The 20788-nt window shown below is 36.1% G+C and overlaps 1 protein-coding gene across 1 annotated transcript; it reads left to right on the top strand.

The window, feature by feature from the left end:
* Window positions 1-2018: 2018 nt before the first annotated feature.
* On the top strand, window positions 2019-4134 carry LOC113295674. Its single transcript, XM_026544001.1, has 6 exons — window positions 2019-2138; window positions 2249-2634; window positions 2743-2839; window positions 2926-3419; window positions 3542-3554; window positions 3802-4134. Exons 1-6 carry the CDS (start codon window positions 2019-2021, stop codon window positions 4132-4134), a joined length of 1443 nt encoding a protein of 480 aa, XP_026399786.1.
* The last annotated feature ends 16654 nt before the right edge of the window (window positions 4135-20788 follow it).

The raw sequence follows: 20788 nt of genomic DNA, 5'->3' as shown, positions 1-20788 counted from the left end.
TTATCTGAAATGGGTTTTCCATAATTTGCCTGATACATATTTTGTTGTTCTTAATTGTACAAAGCACGTGGTTCAAGAGGTTATAAATGAGGTTCAACAGGGAATATTTCCAAACAGAGATATTAAGGTCAAGGATCTAATCAACATTGCTATGTGTTTTGAGTATAAGGGTTTGTTCAGAGAAGGTATGGGTATAAATCAGTTAAAGTCTAGGATTAGTCCTATGTTGAGATTAACCAGTAGGGAGACATTGGACCTTCTATGGTTTGTTGATCCATGCCTACCATCAAACATCATTAATGATGAAGAGTTTTGGTTTTTCTGGGAAAATGCAACTCAAGATGAACATGGTTGGATTACATTGTATTTGCAAGTGATGCCACTAGATGAGAATGGTGAGATAGATGTATCTCAGGTTACTCTAGGTTCAATGCCTCCTCCACCACAGATGACACCCAAAAAGAATGTGACTCCAAAGAAGCCAGTCTCTAAGACTCCACCTAAACCAGTTTTTACTAGTGGTTCATCACCTAAGAGATGGTGTGGCAAGTCAGTTAGAAGAAGTCAAAGAATACCAAGGATGAAGAAGAAGAATCCTACTAAAGTGTTTGTTGATTTAGCTGGTAGTGAAGAAGATGTTTCTGATGAATATGTTGATGATGGAGGTGTATCAGTTCCACCGTTTACTCAACAAACACAAGCAAGTGTAGCTGAGAATAATGATGGAGATGTTTATATTCCACAGTTTACTCAACAAACACAAGCAAGTGTAGCTGAGAATAATCCTGTTTTGGATGCTAGTGGAGCTGAACAAGGTAATGAGATACCTAGATTTGATGAGTATTTCAATCATGACTTTTGGGTTGAAGCTATAACACAGGCAGAAGTGGTGGAAGATTTGTTTGCAGTTGCCCAAGAGTACAAGAAAAGTGATGAGTATGTCATGCACTTGAAAAATGTAGAAGAAGATGAATGTAACCCTGATGATGAGGATGTCCTGAAGATGAATGACAATGACAGTGAAGATAAAGATATCAAGAGTTACAATAAGTTTCTACAAAAAGTTGAGAATGGGTATCTTTCAGATGGTACTGCAAGTGAGACAAGTGATGGTGATAATGTTGATAATGATGCTGCAAGTGATGGTGATAATGTTGATAATGATGTTGGTGATCCAAACTTTGGGGAGGTGGAGGTTGAGAATGACAAGGAAGGTATGTGATTGCTTCTGTCTCTTTTTAAACTTTGTTGTGTTTGATTGTAGATTTGTTCCATTTATTTAGTACTAATGCCCTTGTCTCTGTGGTTTTGTAGAGGACCATTATGGGGACTTGGTCTCTGACAGAGAAGAAGAAGGTAAATTGTCATTTTTTTGTAGTCTTTTGTTTTTCTTATTCTTTGTTTGTTTGTTATGTATGTTTGAAGGGATCTAACTGAATCATTTGTTTTTGGGAATTTGTATCAGAAACCAACAAGACTGATGGTCTTGAACTTATAGTATCAGAAAGCAACAAGACTGATGGGCCTAATTGTTCAAAGCCTCATGATAACACACAGTTTGAGGAAGAGCATGCACAACATTTTAAGGATGAGGAAGATGAGGAGATGTTCCCTGAGGGAATTACTTTTGAACAAGTGGATCCTTACAGCCTAGTGAAGGGAAGCAAGTTTGTCAGCAAGAAAGCATTCAAGAAGCATTTGTGGGCCTACTGTGTGAAGCATAAACATCAGGTCAAGTTTAAAGATTCAAACAACTACAAGATTAGGGTGAAGTGCATTCATCATGAGAAGACCAAGTGTCCTATGTTTATTTATGGAAGAGTTTTGAAGGGTGAAGGAACTACATTTACTCTGAGAAGTTGGAATGTGAAGTACACATGCAATGAAAATTTTAAGGGGGAGAACAGATGTGCAAATCCAGAATTTGTAGCTGACTGGTACATGCAAAGGTTGGAGACTCTTGGTAACAAAAAAAAATCCCTGATCCTGAGTCATTGGAAAATGAGTTCAACAAAACAATGAAAGTGAACGTTAAGTACCATACAACATGGAGAGCAAGAAATATTGTGTTGCAGAATCCTCATGGCATCTATGAGGAGCAGTACAAGAAAATTCTTGCATTCTGTGAAATGGTGAAGGTAACATTAATTGTTTTGTTGTTTGTTTGTTAATGTTTGTCTTTAGTTAGAGCAACATGACTTAATATTACAAATTATATGGCATTAACATTACTTTGTTGTAATTGCAGGAAAACATGCCTGGCAGTGTAGCTAGTTTCTCATATGGAAGCACATACAACACATTCTTGTCAATGACACTCTGCTTCAAGCCTGCTATAGAAGGATTCTTGGCTGGATGTAGGAAAATTATTGGATTGGATGCTTGCCATTTGTATGGTAAGTATGGTGGTGTGTTACTGGTTGCAACAGGTCTAGATGGTCAGAATGGTTTAGTACCTCTTGGTATAATGGTGTGTAGGAATGAAACCATTGAGAACTGGAAGATATTTCTCAAAGACTTGAAAGCTATACTGGGTGAAGACTTGCATTTCACCATTATATCAGACAAGCAGAAGGAGATTAGTGAAGCTTGTGACAAATACTTCTGCTTGGATGAGCACAAATTATGTTTCAGGTTAACTTTTACTTGACATACATTTCAGCATTTCCTTTTTTTATATCCTTAATATTTCCTAATAATATAATTTCAATGACTAACTGTTTCTTATTGATAAATTGACAGACATTTGATGAAGAATTTCAAGAAGTATTTCAAGTCATACAGCTTACATGTTCATTTCTGGAATGCTGCCAAATGTTACAAGAAGAGACACTATCAGGTATGCTCATTTCTCAAAACAATATAATGTAATTTCAAGTATTACATACATGAGTTTGATACTATTTATGTCATGTTTGTTTTTAGAAACACATGGATAAATTATTTGCTGAGGATGAAAAAGCTGCACTGTATCTCATAGATCAAAAACCTGAAAGCTGGTCTAGGTCTCATTTCTCAAATGACAGCAAGTGTGAGCACATCAACAATAATTTCTCAGAGTCTTTCAACAACATGGCCAAGCCCTTTAGAGATAATCCAATCATTACACTTGCACAAATGTATAATAAACTGGTGATGGGTCTTTTCTTCAATAGGAGGAATGAAAGTGAAAACTGGCAGGATGGTGAGATAGTTCCAAAGGAAATGAAGCTGATTACAAAGATGCATGACTCAAATCATCTGTTTGAGTTAACTGGAGCTGTAAGGGGAAGGGTGTATGAGGTCAGGAGTGTTCATGATGCTGTGTTTGTTATGGATCTTCCCAAAAAGAGTTGTAGTTGTTTGCAGTGCCAGCTGAGGGGATTTCCCTGTCAACATGCTGTAGTTGCTTTAACACCATTGAAACCAAACTTGGTTGAGTAAGTCACACTCTCTTTTCACTCAAATGTTTTGATTTGTTATGTTCCCTTTATTTTTCCTTGCTCAAGCTTGATTGTAAATTGATAATTTGTGGATATGCTTGTCTGATTTCATGTTGTAGCTACTGTGACCTTGTATACAGTGTAGAATACTACAAAAAGACATATGCTCCAGAGTTTGAACCACTGTCAGCTGAAATTGACTAGGTAAGACCATTAGTTTTATTAAAGAAAAATATATTGATTATTGTGCAATAAATATTTAATAATAACAAAGATTCTTGGATTCTTTTAGGGTTTCATACATGCTTTATATAGTACACAACCTTTAAGGGTTTCATATCTTAACAAATATCTTCTCTTTCTTCCTCTCTTTGTGTAGAATATACTGGTAGAGTTCATTAATCCTCCTGTTATCATAAGGAAAACTGGAAGGCCAAGGAAGAAGAGGATTCCTTCTTATGATGAAGCTGGAAGTGTGAAGAAAATGAGAAAGTGTAAGAAGTGTGGAGTTTATGGTCACTATGCAATAACTTGTGCTGGTGGAGAGGTTGGAAAGAATCAAAAGGGAGAAAAACCTAGAACCTGTGTTGATGGCTCAACATCATCTACTTATGTCCCTGAACCACCAAAAAGGAAGTACAATAGAAAGAAACCGGTTGTTAGTGCTTCTGCAGGTGCATCTACTACTGCTAAGGATGGAATGAAGAACTAAAACAATTCCAAAGAATGTGTTGGTGAATCTTCAAAACAAGGTGCTGCAAAAGGGAGAAAGAGAAAGGCTTCTTCTTAACCTGCTTTCAATCAGACTAATCAACATGTTGGATCTGTCAACAACAAAGTCACCTTCACAGTTGCAGACCCAAAGGGAACGAAGAAACCAAAGAAGTACATGAAAGTCTGATGGATTCTATGTTTGTTTTTTTCTCTTTTGTTTTTGTTCTGTGACTGGATCTGAACAATATGGTTGATACTATTTATGTTTCAATTTGGTTATCTTTTGTGAATGCATGAATGAATGCTTTTGTAAGACAATGCAAGTTCTGAAATGGGATAAATTTTATTATAAAATTGTTCCAGGCTACATTTTCAGATTTTTCTTAAATTCCTTGCATATTTCATACACTTTACCCTTCATTGTGTCTTTGGTTTCAATGACAAGAGTACCTGAAGACCGTCTGAATGCATCACAGGATTTCTTCTTGCACACAAGGTAAGCTATGTTGAAAATATGTTGATTTTTGCATATCTTCAGTTCTAATTGAGAGTTGCAGTTGTCTTTAAAGCATTTTTGAACCTTCAGTGGACAACTTGTAACACTGTGATTGTCTTCTCCACAGGCAATACAACCATGACCTGATGGAAGCTTGATTGGAAGTGCTGAAGAATGGTTAGAAGCTTGAGAAAACCACTCAAAGTAGTTGCAGGTAGGATTCAAGCATTTAAAGAACAACTTTCCATTACTTACATCTGTTTTAGACCTCAACAAAGCTCTTACTCCATTACAAGGTACATGTTTGCACCTTGAATAAACCTATGGACATGCTTTTGTTTCATGATCTTCTTCCATTTCACACATTAAACACACTAGCATACTAGTTGAAGAACTTGCTTTATCATTCATAACACCACCCATTTTTCAGATCTAAAAATGAAGAGAAGCAGAAGTATGTGGTTGTGGAGATGTTCATTTATGATTTATGGAGAAGAAGATAAGGGTGCCACGTAAGCAGTGCCACGTGGGCCTTGCCACGTACGCACTGAGTGATGACATATAAAGAGTCACAGTAGCTGGTTGGGTCGAAATAACCGATTCAAAGGACTATCTTGTCATTTTAAGTGCACCTAACGGTGCTAACTTTCCATCCATCACTTTTGGTCAAAACTTGCCTAGTTTAGCAATAAATAAAAAAAGTGGCCTAGATTTGAAAAGCACCAAAAAAAAAGGCCTATTTTTGTAAAAATTATTTTGGTTTATTAATTCTTAAAAACAATCTCATTAAGTCCGAGTGAACGACAACTCTGTTTACCACTATAAAAATTCGATCAATTTTTGGCGCCGCCGACGCGGATTTGTTTATAGATTTGTTTTTAGGTTTTATTTTATTTGTTCTTTTTCACGCGTTTTGGTATTTTTGTTTGCTTTCATATTTGGAGATAAGTTTAAGAAAAAGAGAAAGTGCTGAAAAGAAAGGCAAAGTCCAAAAAAGAAAGAAAAGAGAAATCTAAAAGGAGTGAAGAAGAAGATTTTGTAAATAATTTTATTTTATTTTTTTAGAAACTGTAATTAGGGTTATATTTTTGTAAATTTTTTTTTGGACCTTTTTTTTCTCTTATTTTTGGACATTGGACTTTATTCTATTTTTAAAAACCCTACGGAAGGGTAGTTTTAAATAAACTGCTTGCAGAGAAGGACGGCGATTACGATATCGCCTCGGCCCCTCGGGTTCGTACATGACATAGGAGTCGTGGCCCGAGTCGACTTCAACGGTTCATCCACCGTTTCCTTCTTGCCCGCCTTAGGAACACGTAACCTACGCGAACCTAAGCTTAAAATACTGACTAGAACGAGACCGATAGGGTAACGAGCTTAATAGGAAAGTCATTCGAAAAATATTGGTTACTCTTTTAAGCATACTTCGAAGTTCATGATGGTTTCTGTGAGTGGAATGCGTGACTGCGCCGCCTTGTAATACCGGTGAGGCCTTGGGTATCAAAGCTCCACCGAGCTTCCCTCGCCTCTATTCAACTTACTTTGACTCGGATTGATTCCAGAGGGGTTTGCTTAAATTGTAACGAATTCCCTTTCGAAGGATTATAAGCTGGTCTAGAAACAATCTAAGTGGAGTCATCATGCTTTTTGTTTGCTAGATAAAATAGGCTTGTTGTGGTCGAGTCAGCCTTCTTTGTGTTTGTTTAGAATTCCCTTGCAGTTAGGATGTCGAACTGGTATTACAATAGCCCATATAACAAATATAAGCCTGATTTTCAAAATGGACATTACTTTGACCATAATGTGGATAGTGGTTGGGAACGCCAATATTTTGAAGGTTATGGTCCATACCATGGTGAGCCCAATTACTATCCACACGCCAACCGGTCATACGAGCAAAATTCCTCTCCGCTAGAGTCAACTCGTAAGTTAGCTGAGTCGACATGTAAGTTAGCAGAAATGAATAACTTAGTTATGGGCGAAAGCAATGCAACGAGTGAACTTTCTTACCTATATTCAATCAGGAAGTCATGTGAGTCGACTCAAAAACTTTTGTTAGAGGCCCAGAACAGAACTGCTCGAAATAATCTTAATTTCCAATATAGTGTTTCCAATAGTAACTTTGAAAATGAGGATAATTATTTGCATAATCAAGATGACGAGGTTAGAATTGGTAACACTAATTTTTTATATGAGGTTCGACCATTTTCATGTTATTATAATGATTATGATGAGGACAGTGTTGACGAAGAATCAAACACATATAGGCATAGTGATCAGGAATTTGTTACTCCAATTGAGTTGTACAATGATAATATTATTTCTAGTTCAAATCCAAATAATTTTAATAATTATTCACCTATTCAAAAGGACGAGGATTTGACTAGAGATACCACCGTTTTAGACGATGTAGTAGTCCCTTATGATTAAGAAGCCGATAATAGTTTTGAGGAACGAGTTTCTTTTGAGAATAGTGTTTTAGAGTCTAGCGATTTAGAAACATTAGTCTTAGACAAAGAATACAGGCTCGTAGAGAGTTCAAATATAAGTGAGGATGTACCTCCCGATTATAACTTAGAAAAATCAATTGACCATTTTCAGGAATCTGATGACCTAGAAATTAGGGAAATTGTGACCAGTCTATCTAGAGACACTGAACACTCTAAGTTTGGGGTTGATTATCATTCTCCATTTGCTTCACCTTTGACTCTTGTAGAGATCCCTTACTTGGGACTTGATATATGTGCCTCAACCATTGTGCCAGATTACCTTCATACTAGCTCTCCAGAACCTAGTGACGTCCATAAGGAAGTTCAGTTATTAGAAACCCATCCTAGTGATGTGGTTAACCCAGGCTATGATACCAAGATTGACTTTGTTTTCCCACCAAATATTTTTCAACCAAATGTGGGAATATATGAGTTACAGATGTGTCAGATATTAAGTTTTGAGACTAAACCTAATTACTTTAGGAGATTAGGGTCGACACATTTGCTTAAGGAAGACCACCACGTTCATTATGGTAAGTTGTGTAAGTCAAATTTGATTGACTTAGAGGATCCCAAATCATTCAGGTTACTTTTATGTGCTTCTAAATTCTTAGTTGAGTATTTCCAGACTCTACATCCTGACCTTCAGGATCCTGCCAATGAGGAAGTCCACCCCATGAAAACCTTTTATCTAGACCCAGTTATAGAACCTGAACCTGAACCACAACTAGATATTGTTGTCTTAAAGTTAAATAATGGTATGTTCCGTATCTTCATGGTCTGTTGTGATTATCTCTTCTTTTGGGTAAGACTTTTTGATTCAGATGACCCGCAATTATTCCGGCTGTTGCTATATGATTCTTCGTGGTGACTAATCCTTGCTTAGTCTGGCTAAAGACTTTAAACCTATCACTTCTTGGGAGGTAACCCAATATTCATGCGACACGGTAATATCTTTCCTTATCTCTTTTGCTTCAATTGGTAAAAGTTTCTCCTTGTTCATGCTTTTAATTTCACCTTTAGAACATTGAGGACAATGTTAGATTTAAGTTTGGGGGTATGGGAGAAACTTCTTAGTTGTAATAAATAAACTCCAGAGACTAGAAATTTATGCTTATTAAGGTTGGCACTAACTAATCTAAGTGTATGGGAACATCTTGGTTGTAGGAGTTGAGGAACCAATCTATTAGATGGAAACATCTAGAAAAGTCTATTCATAAAAGCACATAGCTCAGGTGTTAGAAAAGAAAACATGGTAGTTTCGCCATATCCTCGTGATGGAAACATCGAAAGAATCCTGATCACTTCTTTATTTTAGTTTTTACGATTTCTAGGGTGAAATAGGGTGACTGAGATAAAAAAAAAAGACCAGACCACCAGACCAACCGGAATAAATACAATAAAAGAGACCACTGGTACCCTTGTATATGCCAGCTGAGTTGACCTGGAGTTAGGATTATCGACCACTGGTTCCCTTGTATATGCCAGTGTGTTGATATTAGGCCAGACCAGTATCTCAGTCCATTAGCATAGGTTCACCTTAGTTAACATCATCTACGTTTTTTCTCTACATCCATTTTCTTAATTTATCCATGTGATTGGTTGACTCCGGTTTATGATGTCCAGAAACTATCTGAGTAGAGCTCTGTCACTTTATATGAATTTTAGTATGCTTGAGTGCAAACTCGTGTACATCAATTGGAATTTCGCATCAGGGTACTTCCTCCTGTAGTCAATGAGAGTATGCCAACCAAGGATATTCTTTAGTGTCGTCCAACGTTTTGCGTAGATAGTTAGGGTCTGGAGAAAGGTTTTTTGGGTACACCTCTGTTAAACCCTCCCGAGATTAAATCGGTTTTATATATTAGTTTTTCTCGAGGACTAGCAAATAATAAGTTTGGGGGTATTTGATTAACACATTTTTGTGTCTAAGTTGTCCTCAATTTTCTGTATTATTGGTACTCGATTTCGTACTTATTATGGTGTTTTATGTGTTTGTAGGTATTTTTGAAAAATAAAATTTTGTGGAAATATCGGCTCAAAAAGTTGTCTAAAGCACCCGGAGGACATATGTTATTCAGACTCGTACTGTTGGTTAAGGGGCACCTTAATTACTAAGGGACACCTTCTTCACTATTTACACCCCAGAGTATCACATGTTAGTCGCACCCCCAGTTTGGTTAGGGGGATACCCTTTCTTCTTCATTTGAATTATGAAAACCGGCGGGAAAAACCAACCTTCAGCTGCCGAAATTAGGGTTGCGATTTGAGCTCGTTTCATTGAGACTAGACGGCTGAATTTGATTGGATTTCCATATGGGCTTAACAAACGTGGTGTGGTATTCAAAATCAATCCAGTTGGACCAGATAATCGGCGAGAAGGAAACAGAGTTGCGTGTTCACGGGAAAAATATTCTGGATTTGGTTTGGAAAGTTTCGGGTGAAATTCAATCGAAGTTTTAGCTTGGTTTGGTCCTGTTAACCGCAAACAGGGATGGCAATCCTCTTAGACTCGTCAAAGTACGGTTGTATCACTGATTGGAAGAAAACAAAGCATCATATATCCCCATGAGTTATTCTCGGGATTTTCTTTATTCTTGGAAAGATTGCACGAGGTCAGAGCATGTATATCCTATTCTATGACGTGTATGAGTCTGTTAAGAGGATGTTGGATGGATACAGACGCGTGAGAAGCTGTAAAAAGGTAAGAAATCCTGTGACTGGTAGTGAAGAATATTATCGAGTAATGAAGATTATTCAGAGTTATTGGCGAGTATTTTTGATTTTGGAGAGTATATAAAGGGTGTTGAGGGTTATGAGAGGGGATGGAGAGAATTAGGAGCAGTTTAAGACATTAGAGAGCCGGAAAAATCAGAGTTGCATAGGTTAGTTTGTTGCTGGTGAAGAACAAACGAAGAACATAAGACGCACATTTAGCTGCAGTTTAGAACAGTCGTAATTGCTACATTGCCTACGACATCTAGCTTTTATCGTTCTCTGTAACTATTGAGTTTGTAACAAATATAAGTGTTACAAACCCGGTTTTTATTATTTCATCTCCATTTTCATCTTTGTAAACACCCTTTGAGCAATAAAAATGAATTTTGAGTGTGTTTTGAATATGCGGAGCTAGAACCCATCACTGGGACGACGGAGGAAGTTGTATTCCATCCTTGGGGTAATTTAATAAATTCCTTATTTACTTTTTGCACAAATTTAAATGATTTATGATTTCTATTAATCAATTGTTATCTTGTTAGATAGTGTATGCTTAGTCTTAGATGCTTTAGATACACTATGCTTGTAATTTACAATTGATGTTTTACGAAATCTACTTTGGCAAAGAATAGAGTTATTGTTTCTTTTGTTTTGAGCTATAAATATCTAGGATTAATTTATGAACCCCATGAACATGAAAAGCAGTGGAATCCCGAGTCCCGGTCTCTCTTCATCCTGTGAAAAAATTTGTATATATATTTTTCTTTTATTTTGGTTTATTAATTCTTAAAAACAATCTCATTAAGTCCGAGTGAACGACAACTCTATTTACCACTATAAAAGTAAATCAACAACCAAAGATTGGATATTCTAATTGATTGATCTCAACGCACAACCCTCTGTTATTTCAATTATATAACAAAATATAATGCGTAATAGAAATAACACAGACACCAGAAATTTTGTTAACGAGGAAACCGTGAATGCAGAAAAACCCCGGGTCCTAATCCAAATTTAACATCACACTGTATTAAGCCGCTACAGACACTAGCCTACTACAAACTAACTTCGGTCTAGACTGTAGTTGAACCCTAATCAATATCACACTGATTCAAGGTACAGTTGCGCTCCTTACGTCTCTGATCCCAGCAGGATACTACGCACTTGATTCCCTTAGCTGATCTCACCCACAACCAAGAGTTGCTACGACCCAAAGTCGAAGACTTTAATAAACAAATATGTATCACACAGAAAAGTCTACGATAATAGATAAATTTGTCTCCCACAGATAAACTTACAAGTTTTGTTCCGTCTTTTGATAAAATCAAGGTGAACAGGAACCAATCGATAACCCGGACTTATATTCCCGAAGAACAACCTAGAATTATCAATCACTTCACAATAATCTAAATTGTATGGTAGCGAAACTAGATATTGCGGAATCACAAATGATGAGACGAAGATGTTTGCGATTTCTTTTTATCTTGCCCTATCGGAGATATAATCTCAATCCAATCTTACAATTGAACTCGTACGATAGAAAATGGCAAGATCAGATCGCTCAACTACAAGAGAAGTAGTTTCGTCTGGTTTCACAATCCCAATGAAGTCTTTAAGTCGTTAACCGACAGGGTCTCGATAAGAAACCTACAGTTAAAGGAGAAACGACTCTAGCAAACCAACTAGTATCACACAGGAGGTGTGGGGATTAGTTTTTCCAGTTGCTAGACGTCTCCCTTATGTAGTTTTCAAATCAGGGTTTGCAATCCAAGTTACCTTGGTAACAAAGCATTCAATATTCACTGTTAGATGAAAAACATGATTTATCCAAGCTAATATCTTTCAACCGTTAGATCGAAACTTAGCTTGTCACAAACACAAATGAAATGGATTCATTTAGGTTTGAGTAACCGTACCTAAAAGTGTGCACTTAGTTGGTTCACAAATAGTTAACCAATGGTTAGCCACATGAGCACTTTCATATTAATCGTATTCATCTTTATCATAACTAGTTCAGATGACTCATAAGAACTAGTTCAAGAGTTTTTCAATTGCTTATATCTTTATACATAGAGAAAATTGAAACAAAATCGGTTTGATTCACTTGAATCAATTCATGAACAATATATCCACGGTTTGCAAAGATTGCATTCCATATTGATTTATTGTTTAAGTTCATGAAACTACCGATTTGAGAGAATAACCAGCTTAGGTACGCGTATGGGTACGTGTACCATAGCAACCATACTTTGAGTTTGAAAACTCTGCAGAAATTTTTGGTTTGAAAACTTCCGTGGGTACGCGTACATGTACGCATACCTAGGTGACTGGTTTTTAGTTTGCAAACTTTACAAACTACAACAGAATTTTCAGTATGAAAACTTCCGCTAGTACGCATACGGGTACGGGTACCTAACATGTCTCCTTCACCAATACCGCATGCACACATATGCACGCACTTGGTTTCCGGCACATGGATTTATACATTAATGTGCGAACACACTATATATGCTTATATACATAGTTGGTTACGTAATCTCAACTCTACATTTTAATCATTGAAACATTCTTCTATAATGTTATAATAGTCGTTAGACATAAAGAATCGACTATCGTCATCAAAGCTATTTTCAAGATTGAAACGTCATCATGACTTTCGTCACGGGTAAAGATGAAAATGGTTAAAGCAAAAGCTTACCAACACATGTTTCGAGAAAAGATAAGCGAGTATATTAGAGCATTGCTCGGTTGAACCCACTAGCATTGGTATATCAAGTTAGTTATCAATTTTAGTTGCCAAAATGCATTCTTGATTTAGCATACTAAAGATAGTTTCAGACTAGTTTAGGTCTAAGAAGTTGAATCGAAGCTATCCTTAAAGGATGAAGATTGAAGATTGAAGGCTACAAGAAGACATAAACAAGTACTTCATCAACAAAGGTATGTGATTGATTTCATTTGGATTCTTGTTCAATTCTACCTTTCTAATCTATCGAGATAAATGCTCACTCTATGGAACGATTCCTATGACGGTAAATGTATATTTATGTATATATACTCGAGGTTATTTGATTCATGGCTTTGTTGATAATAACCTTTATCCCTATAAAGGATCTCATGTTATAGTGAATGAGCTTGTGAATCCAATGAGCCAAGAACCACTCAATTCCAAGTTATAACGATAAAGTTATGAGTGATTTAAGTTCATTAGTAGGAAACATTCCATGGGCTTTGGAGTGGTCCGCGAACTTGGGCCCAATACGTGACTAAAAGGGATTTTTGGTCAAGTTGGTGATGTTTCCTTATCTAGGCAAGTTAGTTATTGGTTCAAACACTTTTGATTGCCATATTAAAGTGTTTGTGATTCCTGCCTAAGTTAAAATGTGATTTATTCACATAAATTCAATTTTTGTTAAGTAAGTTATTTATTTAATTATTTTGGAAAGAGTTTTAACTTAGGAAAGTCTCCCATATTTAGGAGAGTCTTGTAAAAGGAAAATATCTTTGCTTAGCTTCCAAGCTATTATTCATTATCAATAAGGAGTTCGCGAGTTTACACGTTTTTCATCCCTTTGGAAAATTGGCGTAAGCTCTGCAGGTTATTTTCCACGTCTCTGTTCTTCGGAACAATAGTGAGATAAAATTCTTTGTATTAGGGATCACAAATCCAAGTTGGATTTAATCTTCGTGATTGATCATACAACTTGTAATCTAGGTTTTTCACCTCTTGTCTATTCTAAGGTTTTCTCTTCTGATATAAAACCAGTCAAGAATTGTTGATCATAAACCTTAGGTTTTGATATATTTCAGTTTAAGTTCGTATATCAACACTTTTTAGTCGAAATCGGAGGCTAAAAAGAAAAACTTCTTTTGAGGCATCTCGTAAAAATCCTTGAGAAGTTTTAAACAAGATATCTCTAGATTTATTCTAGTTGTTCTTGTTGTAGAGTTATTAGGTTTCTCTTCCTTTTATTGAAGAGTATAATAATCCCTAATCTACATGTTTGTTTTGATATTACTTTTACCTAGTAATTGTTTTTATCAAAATAAACATAAGATTTCCAAAACCTTGATTTACATCTAAAGGGAAATCAAACCGGTGTTTTGCGCAAACAAAATATCGAATCGTATCAATCGTGGTGGTGTATCTTCTAAAGAGAGCCTCGGGTTCTGCTAGAAGATTTGTGTGAAGAATTTCTAAAGAGAATCGGTATTCTGCTAGGAGTTCTACAATGCTGAAGAAGGTATTACATCTAGTCCGAATAGGTAGTAGGAATTTGGTGTAACAGCTTATAATCAGTGTGTGTTTATTATGGACTAGGTCCCGGGGTTTTTCTGCATTTGCGGTTTCCTCATTAACAAAATCTGGTGTCTGTGTTATTTCTTTTCCGCATTATATTTTATTTATATAATAGAAATATCACAGGTTGTACGTTAAGATCAATCAGTTCTTGTATCCGACCTTAGGGTTGTTGAGTGAATTGATTGACACTTGAACATTGGTCTTTCGTACCGTTCAAGTTAATCCTCTTATATTCAATCGGGCTCGCAAATCCCTATTTGCTGATTGCGAATTGAATCAAGAGATAGAGATATAAAACTCTTTGATATACTTTTTATAGATTGAGTTTAACTGTCTAGTTGATTCTCTTGAAAGTATATTGGAGTTTGTCTATTCAGATTGCCAAACGAAATATTGGGTGGTGTTTTTAGACCCCCACTTTTTCAATTGGTATCAGAGCAGGCAAACACGCTAAGACCTCATAAGTCTATGTTTGTAGCAATCTGATTCTATGGACAGAGGTGATATCTCTATAAACGTACCGCCAGTCTTCAATGGCACGAACTACTTATGGTGAAAAATTGCTATGCGAGCTTTTCTTCAAGCACATGATTTTCAATCATGGGTATATGTCGTTAATGGCTATGATGCTCCCGTTGTGGCAGTAGGAGATGTAAACGTTCCCAAACCTATTGGTGAATATAGCCCTGCTGAGATACTTGCTGCAAAGCAAAATTCCAACGGTTTGAATGCTATTATCCATGCCATTATCCCAGATCTTCAGCACCACGTGACTACGTGCAATAAGTCTAAAGATGCTTAGGATATCTTAGACACCGTATTTGAAGGGAATGCCGCAGAAAAAGAAGCGAGGCTTCAATACCTAGAATTTGACTGGGAAAACCTTCACATGTCTGATGATGAAACCTTTGATGTGTTTGACCAAAGACTTTCTTAAATAGTTAACGCCTCATTTGCATTAGGAAGAACTATTCCAGAGAAAGATATTGTGTGCAAAATTCTCAGGTCTCTACCATCAAGATACGAGTCTAAGAAACATGCCATTGAAGAAGCAAATGGTCTTTCTACATTCTCCAAAAATACTCTTGTTGGAAAGTTAAAGATCTTTGATAATGAGCACGCAAGAAAAGAGGTGATTTCTCTTAAAGCTGCAAACAATTCTGAATCCCCTAAGGATAAATCTGGTTCGCCAGATACTAAGGATGTTACTCCACGAAAATTTAGAAAACTCTTGAGAGACAGGAAAAAGATTTTTTTTAAAGTTACAAAATCTTTCATTGATGATGTACAATGTTATAACTGTCGTGGTTTCGGGCATCTTTCTTCAGTATGTCCTAGCTGAAATCGTAAACAATCGGCATATGCAGCAGATTTGCCTACTCTTGATGATGGTCCTGAATTTTATAATCCTCAAGAGCTCAAAGGCGAGGTTGCATTAGCTTCTGGGAAAATTCTTTCGGAATACTGATTCTGATTCTGACGAAGAAGTGTTCCATGCTGACCCAGTTGCTAATAATCTTCTTAAAGAATGTAATCGGAAACTTTCGGAAGTTGATAGCACCATTTTCAGTGAGAAAGTTAAATATGACAGACTTCGTAGTCGGAATAAAGACTTGCAAGACCAACTTGATTCTAGTGGTGCAAGAGATTATCTCAACGAAATACGAAAGCTTAAAGAAGAAATTGCCGAAGGTCGAGATCGGGAAATTATTCTTCAAGCAAAGCTAGATAACTTGGAGAACGTGGAGATGAACGTGTTATTGGATTCGGAACGAGAAGATCTCAAAGTTCAATGTGAATCATCCAAGAATGATCTAGTTTTTGCGCTTGAGAAGGTCAAAAGGTTGGAAGAAGAAAACTCGAGCTTAAAAGAGAGTTTGTCTAGAAATAGTAGCTCAGACAAATTAACCTCGATATTGGGAGCATGTAGAATTCATCGTGATACACGAGGATTGGGCTATAAAGGAATAAACGCTCCTAGTATTTGCAAAGAGGTAAAATTTGTCAAAGCTAAAAATGCTTCTCAACCAAAACCTTCCACGGTTGACAAAAGGAAAGTATCTCTACAAACTTCCGTTGAAGAAAAGAGGAAATTCTGTCAAGCTCCAAAGCAAGCACATACACATTCAGGTAATACTAAACATAATTATTTCCATTATACTAAACATTTTTTTTATTGTGGAAAACCAGGTCACTTGCAAAGGAATTGCAGATTTCTTAAACGAGGTAAAACCATATATGATTCTGTTAAGAAGACAAGATCTGATGTTCCAAACTGGAGAAAAACTGAGTCTCATAATATCAGTTCCTTTAGAATTTCCCCCAAGAAATTTTATAATTATATTGGGGAGAAAAGGAAATATGTTGCTCCAAAAGTTACCCAGAAATGGGTACCAAAGAAGATCAATAAAGCGACGAGTACTATTAAGAAGGATCTTCCAGACAAGAGTTTGACAAGGGATAACATCTTAAAAAGGTACGGAACATTTATTGAAAGTTTCAAGGAAGTTGTTAAATTCCTAGACTCTATGCATGATTTTTTTTCGAATACCTGTCGTGAGCAAGATTTTGCTCACCTCAACACAACCTGATTGTGTTGAAAGTGCATCCTCACCAAGGAGCCCTACTAAATGCGGTAAGAATTGCAAAAGAATTGGGGCACACGTATTAAGTTGGGAAAATTCTGAATATGTGGAACGATTTATTGTTTCGAGCTGAGTTTAACTCGCTTATATATTCCTCGAAATATGTGTTGGTAAGCTTTCACTTCGATCAAGTTTATCTTTACCTAGTGACGAAAGTCATAATGTTTCAATCACTTTGGAAATTGCTCTGATGAGAAAGGTTTGTGAATAACGACTGAATAACGTCCTCTGAGAATGTTTCAATGGTTGGAATGAGAGTTTAGGTCTATATAACCAATTATGGATATAAGAATTGTGTGGTAACACATATGTGCATAAGTCTTATTCCTTAATCCGAAGTTTTAGAACTTTGTTGATTGAGAGAAACCGGAGGAATTTGCTTTGCCAAGTCCGTGACCCCAGTCCGCGAACTGACGGAAGTTCTCTTACCGAGAATTTCTGCTGGGATTTCCAAAAACTCGTTTGCGTGTTTAGTCCGCGAACTGGCGGAAGTCTCTTTACCGAGATTTTCTGCTGAGTTTGGAAAACTCTGCCGGTTATCTTAAGTCCGCGAACTTGTTTGCGAACTTGAGTGGGTTATGATCTAAAGATCTGCTCTGAACATAAACTTAAAATACTAAGGAATGTCTTATGCAAACCGTGGCTATAAGTTCATGAGCCGATTCAAGTGAATCGTATCATCTTTGTTTCAATTGTGTCTTGTGTAGTTATATAAGATCTCATAGCAATTGAACAACTCTCTAACTAGTTCATTTAAGTCAATTGAACTAGTTATGGTAAAGAAGAATATGGTTAATATGGAAGTGATCATATGGCTAGATACCACATGTATGAGTCTTAATTACCTAACTTGATTTGTGATTGAAATTCTTAAATTCAACAAGTTAGAAGCAATTATCAAAGCCATGGATGTTGGTTTTTATTGTCAAAGAAACTTTTTCATACTCTTGTGGTAACCATTCTTGGTGTAAATCCTTGTGGAAAAGTTTATTCTTCCTTCTATGCATATCAAGTCTTGTTTATACAAGTTTGTATGTTAGAAAAGATGATCACAATACTTGATCTTCATGATCACATATTGTGTATTGTTACCATGAGATAGGTCTAAACATTTTAGTAACATGATCTCATGAGAGACTTTCAATGATTGGTTCTTAAATCATATCTCCTTGTAGGATTTCTAAGATCCATTATAAATCCTTCTCTCTGGAGTAAGGTCGCTCTTGTTGTTCTTTCGGGAATGACATCAAATGGGGGAGAGTTCTTTTGAACTTGTGTTTAATGGTAATATCTTGCGGGGTGTGCGGCTGTGGAATTTTATAGGGGTTATCTTGTATCTTAAAACTCCTTGATGAATGCATTTATCTTCGGCTTTATGATTGCATCTAAATTAAGTTGGTATGTATTTTTCTTTTAGTCTATGAAATGTCTCTTGTGGAAATTTCATTATGCTCCCGTTCTTTTATCTTTTCCAATTTTATTGACAAAAAGGGGGAGAAATAATGTGGTTAACAGTACAAATACATATGATTTTCGGATCATTCTGTAATGGGGAGTGGTTTCCATGATCGAGATGGAGTATTGAATAAGGGGGAGTGATACATATCACCGTAGTATTATTGTCAAAGTTGTGATACAATGAAACTTTGATGCTGTGTAATAATACTGTGATGGATCTTCAACAAGTACAGGATGAGCACACTCATAGTTGAAGAACAAAAGAAATCAAGCATGTAGGTTTTTAGTTTTATCAAGTACAATCCATATGTAAAATGGTTTTGTCACTAAAATTGACAAAGGGGGAGATTGTTAGAGCATTGCTCGGTTGAACCCACTAGCGTTGGTATGTCAAGTTAGTTTTCAATTTTAGTTGCCAAAATGCATTCTTGATTTAGCATACTAAAGATAGTTTCGGACTAGTTTAGGTCTAAGAAGTTGAATCGAAGCTATCCTTAAAGGATGAAGATTGAAGGATACAAGTAGACATCAACAAGTAATTCATCAACAAACGTATGTAATTGATTTCATTTGGATTCTTGTTCAATTCTACCTTTCTAATCTATCGAGATAAATGCTCACTCTATGGAACAATTCCTACGACGGTAAATGTACATTTATGTATATATACTTGAGGTTATTTGAGTCATGACTTTGGTGATAATAACATTTATCCCTATAGAGGATCTCATGTCATAGTGAATGAGCTTGTGAATCCAATGAGCCTAGAATCACTCAATTCCGAGTTATAACGATAAAGTTATGAGTGATTTAAGTTCATTAGTAGGAAACATTCCATGGGCTTTGGAGTGGTCCGCGAACTTGGGCCCAATACCTGACTAAAAGGGATTTTTGGTCAAGTTGGTGATGTTTCCTTATCTAGGAAAGTTAGCTATTGGTCCAAACACTTTTGATTACCATATTAAAGTGTTTGTGATTCCTGCCTAAGTTAAAATGTGATTTATTCACATAAATATAATTTTTGCTAAATAAGTTATTTATTTAATTATTTTGGCAAGAATTTTAACTTAGGAAAGACTCTCATATTTAGGAGAGTCTTGTAAAAGGAAAATAGCTTTGCTTAGCTTCCAAGTTATTATTCTTTATAAATAAGGAGTTTGCGAGTTTACACGTTTTTCATCCCTTTGGAAATTTGGCGTAAGCTCTGCAGGTTGTTTTCCACGTCTTCTGTTCTTCGTGAACAATAGTGAGATAAAAGTCTTTGTGTTAGGGATCACAAAGCCAAGTTGGATTCAATCTTCGTGATTGATCACACAACTTGTAATCTAGGTTTTTCACCTCTTGTCTATTCTAAGGTTTTCTCTTCTGATATAAAACCATTCAAGAGTTGTTAATCATAAACCCTAGGTTTTGATAGATTTCAGTTTCCGATCGTATACCAACACTTGTTAGTCGAAATCGGAGGCTATAAAGAAAAACTTCTTTTGAGGCATCTCGTAAAAATCCTTGAGAAGTTTTAAACAAGATATCTCTAGATTTATTCTAGTTGTTCTTGTTGTAGAGTTATTAGGTTTCTCTTCCTTTTATTGAAGAGTATAATAATCCCTAATCTACATGTTTGTTTTGATATTACTTTTACCTAGTAATTGTTTTTATCAAAATAAACACAAGATTTCCAAAACCTTGATTTACATCTAAAGGGAAATCAAACCGGTGTTTTGTGCAAACAAAATATCGAATTGTATCAATCGTGGTGGTGTATCTTCTAAGATAGCCTCGGGTTCTGCTAAAAGATTTGTGTGAAGAATTTCTAAAGAGAATCGGTATTCTGCTAGGAGTTCTACAAGTGCTGAAGAAGGTATTACATCTGTCTGAATAGGTAGTAGGAATTTGGTGTAACAGCTTATAATCAGTGTGTGTTTATTCTGGACTAAGTCCCGGGATTTTTCTGCATTTGCGGTTTCCTCGTTAACAAAATCTGGTGTCTGTGTTATTTCTTTTCCGTATTATATTTTATTTTTATAATAGAAATATCAAAGGTTGTACGTTAAGATCAATCAGTTCTTATATCCGACCTTAGGGTTGTTGAGTGAATTGTTTAACACTTGAACATTGGTCTTTCGTACCGTTCAAGTTAATCCTCTTATATTCAATCGGGCTCCCAAATCCCTATTTGCTGATTGCGGATTGAATCAAGAGATAGAGATATAAAACTCTTTGATATACTTTTTATAGATTGAGTTTAACTGTCTAGTTGATTCTCTTGAAAGTATATTGGAATTTGTCTACTCAGATTGTCAAATGAAATATTGGGTGGTGTTGTTAGACCCCCGCTTTTTCAGAGTAAACTCGGCTTGAAATAGCAAATGTGTATGTATGAAAACTATCATACTTATACGACTTTTGTCTCAAGAGTAGGAGATAGAGTAGATAGACTTTTGAGTGACAGATGAGTTCAAGTCTCCACATACCTTTTGGTCGGATGAAGTTCTACTGGTTCCTTGAGTAGTTCTTCATCTTCGTAAGATAATCACCATGGAGTT

The sequence above is a fragment of the Papaver somniferum genome, chromosome 7 (genome assembly GCF_003573695.1).
Source record: "Papaver somniferum cultivar HN1 chromosome 7, ASM357369v1, whole genome shotgun sequence".
Taxonomy (NCBI): domain Eukaryota; kingdom Viridiplantae; phylum Streptophyta; class Magnoliopsida; order Ranunculales; family Papaveraceae; genus Papaver; species Papaver somniferum.
The sequence above is the reverse complement of the archived record's forward strand: the minus strand, read 5'-3'. Positions and strand labels throughout refer to the sequence as shown.

Bases quoted from the DNA above. Each gene is read 5' to 3' on its own strand.
- LOC113295674 (XM_026544001.1), top strand. From the start codon at position 2,019: ATGAAAGTGAACGTTAAGTACCATACAACATGGAGAGCAAGAAATATT. The intron at 2,139-2,248 runs GTAACATTAATT...TTGTAATTGCAG, and splicing joins CATTCTGTGAAATGGTGAAG to GAAAACATGCCTGGCAGTGT. The intron at 2,635-2,742 runs GTTAACTTTTAC...ATAAATTGACAG, and splicing joins GAGCACAAATTATGTTTCAG to ACATTTGATGAAGAATTTCA.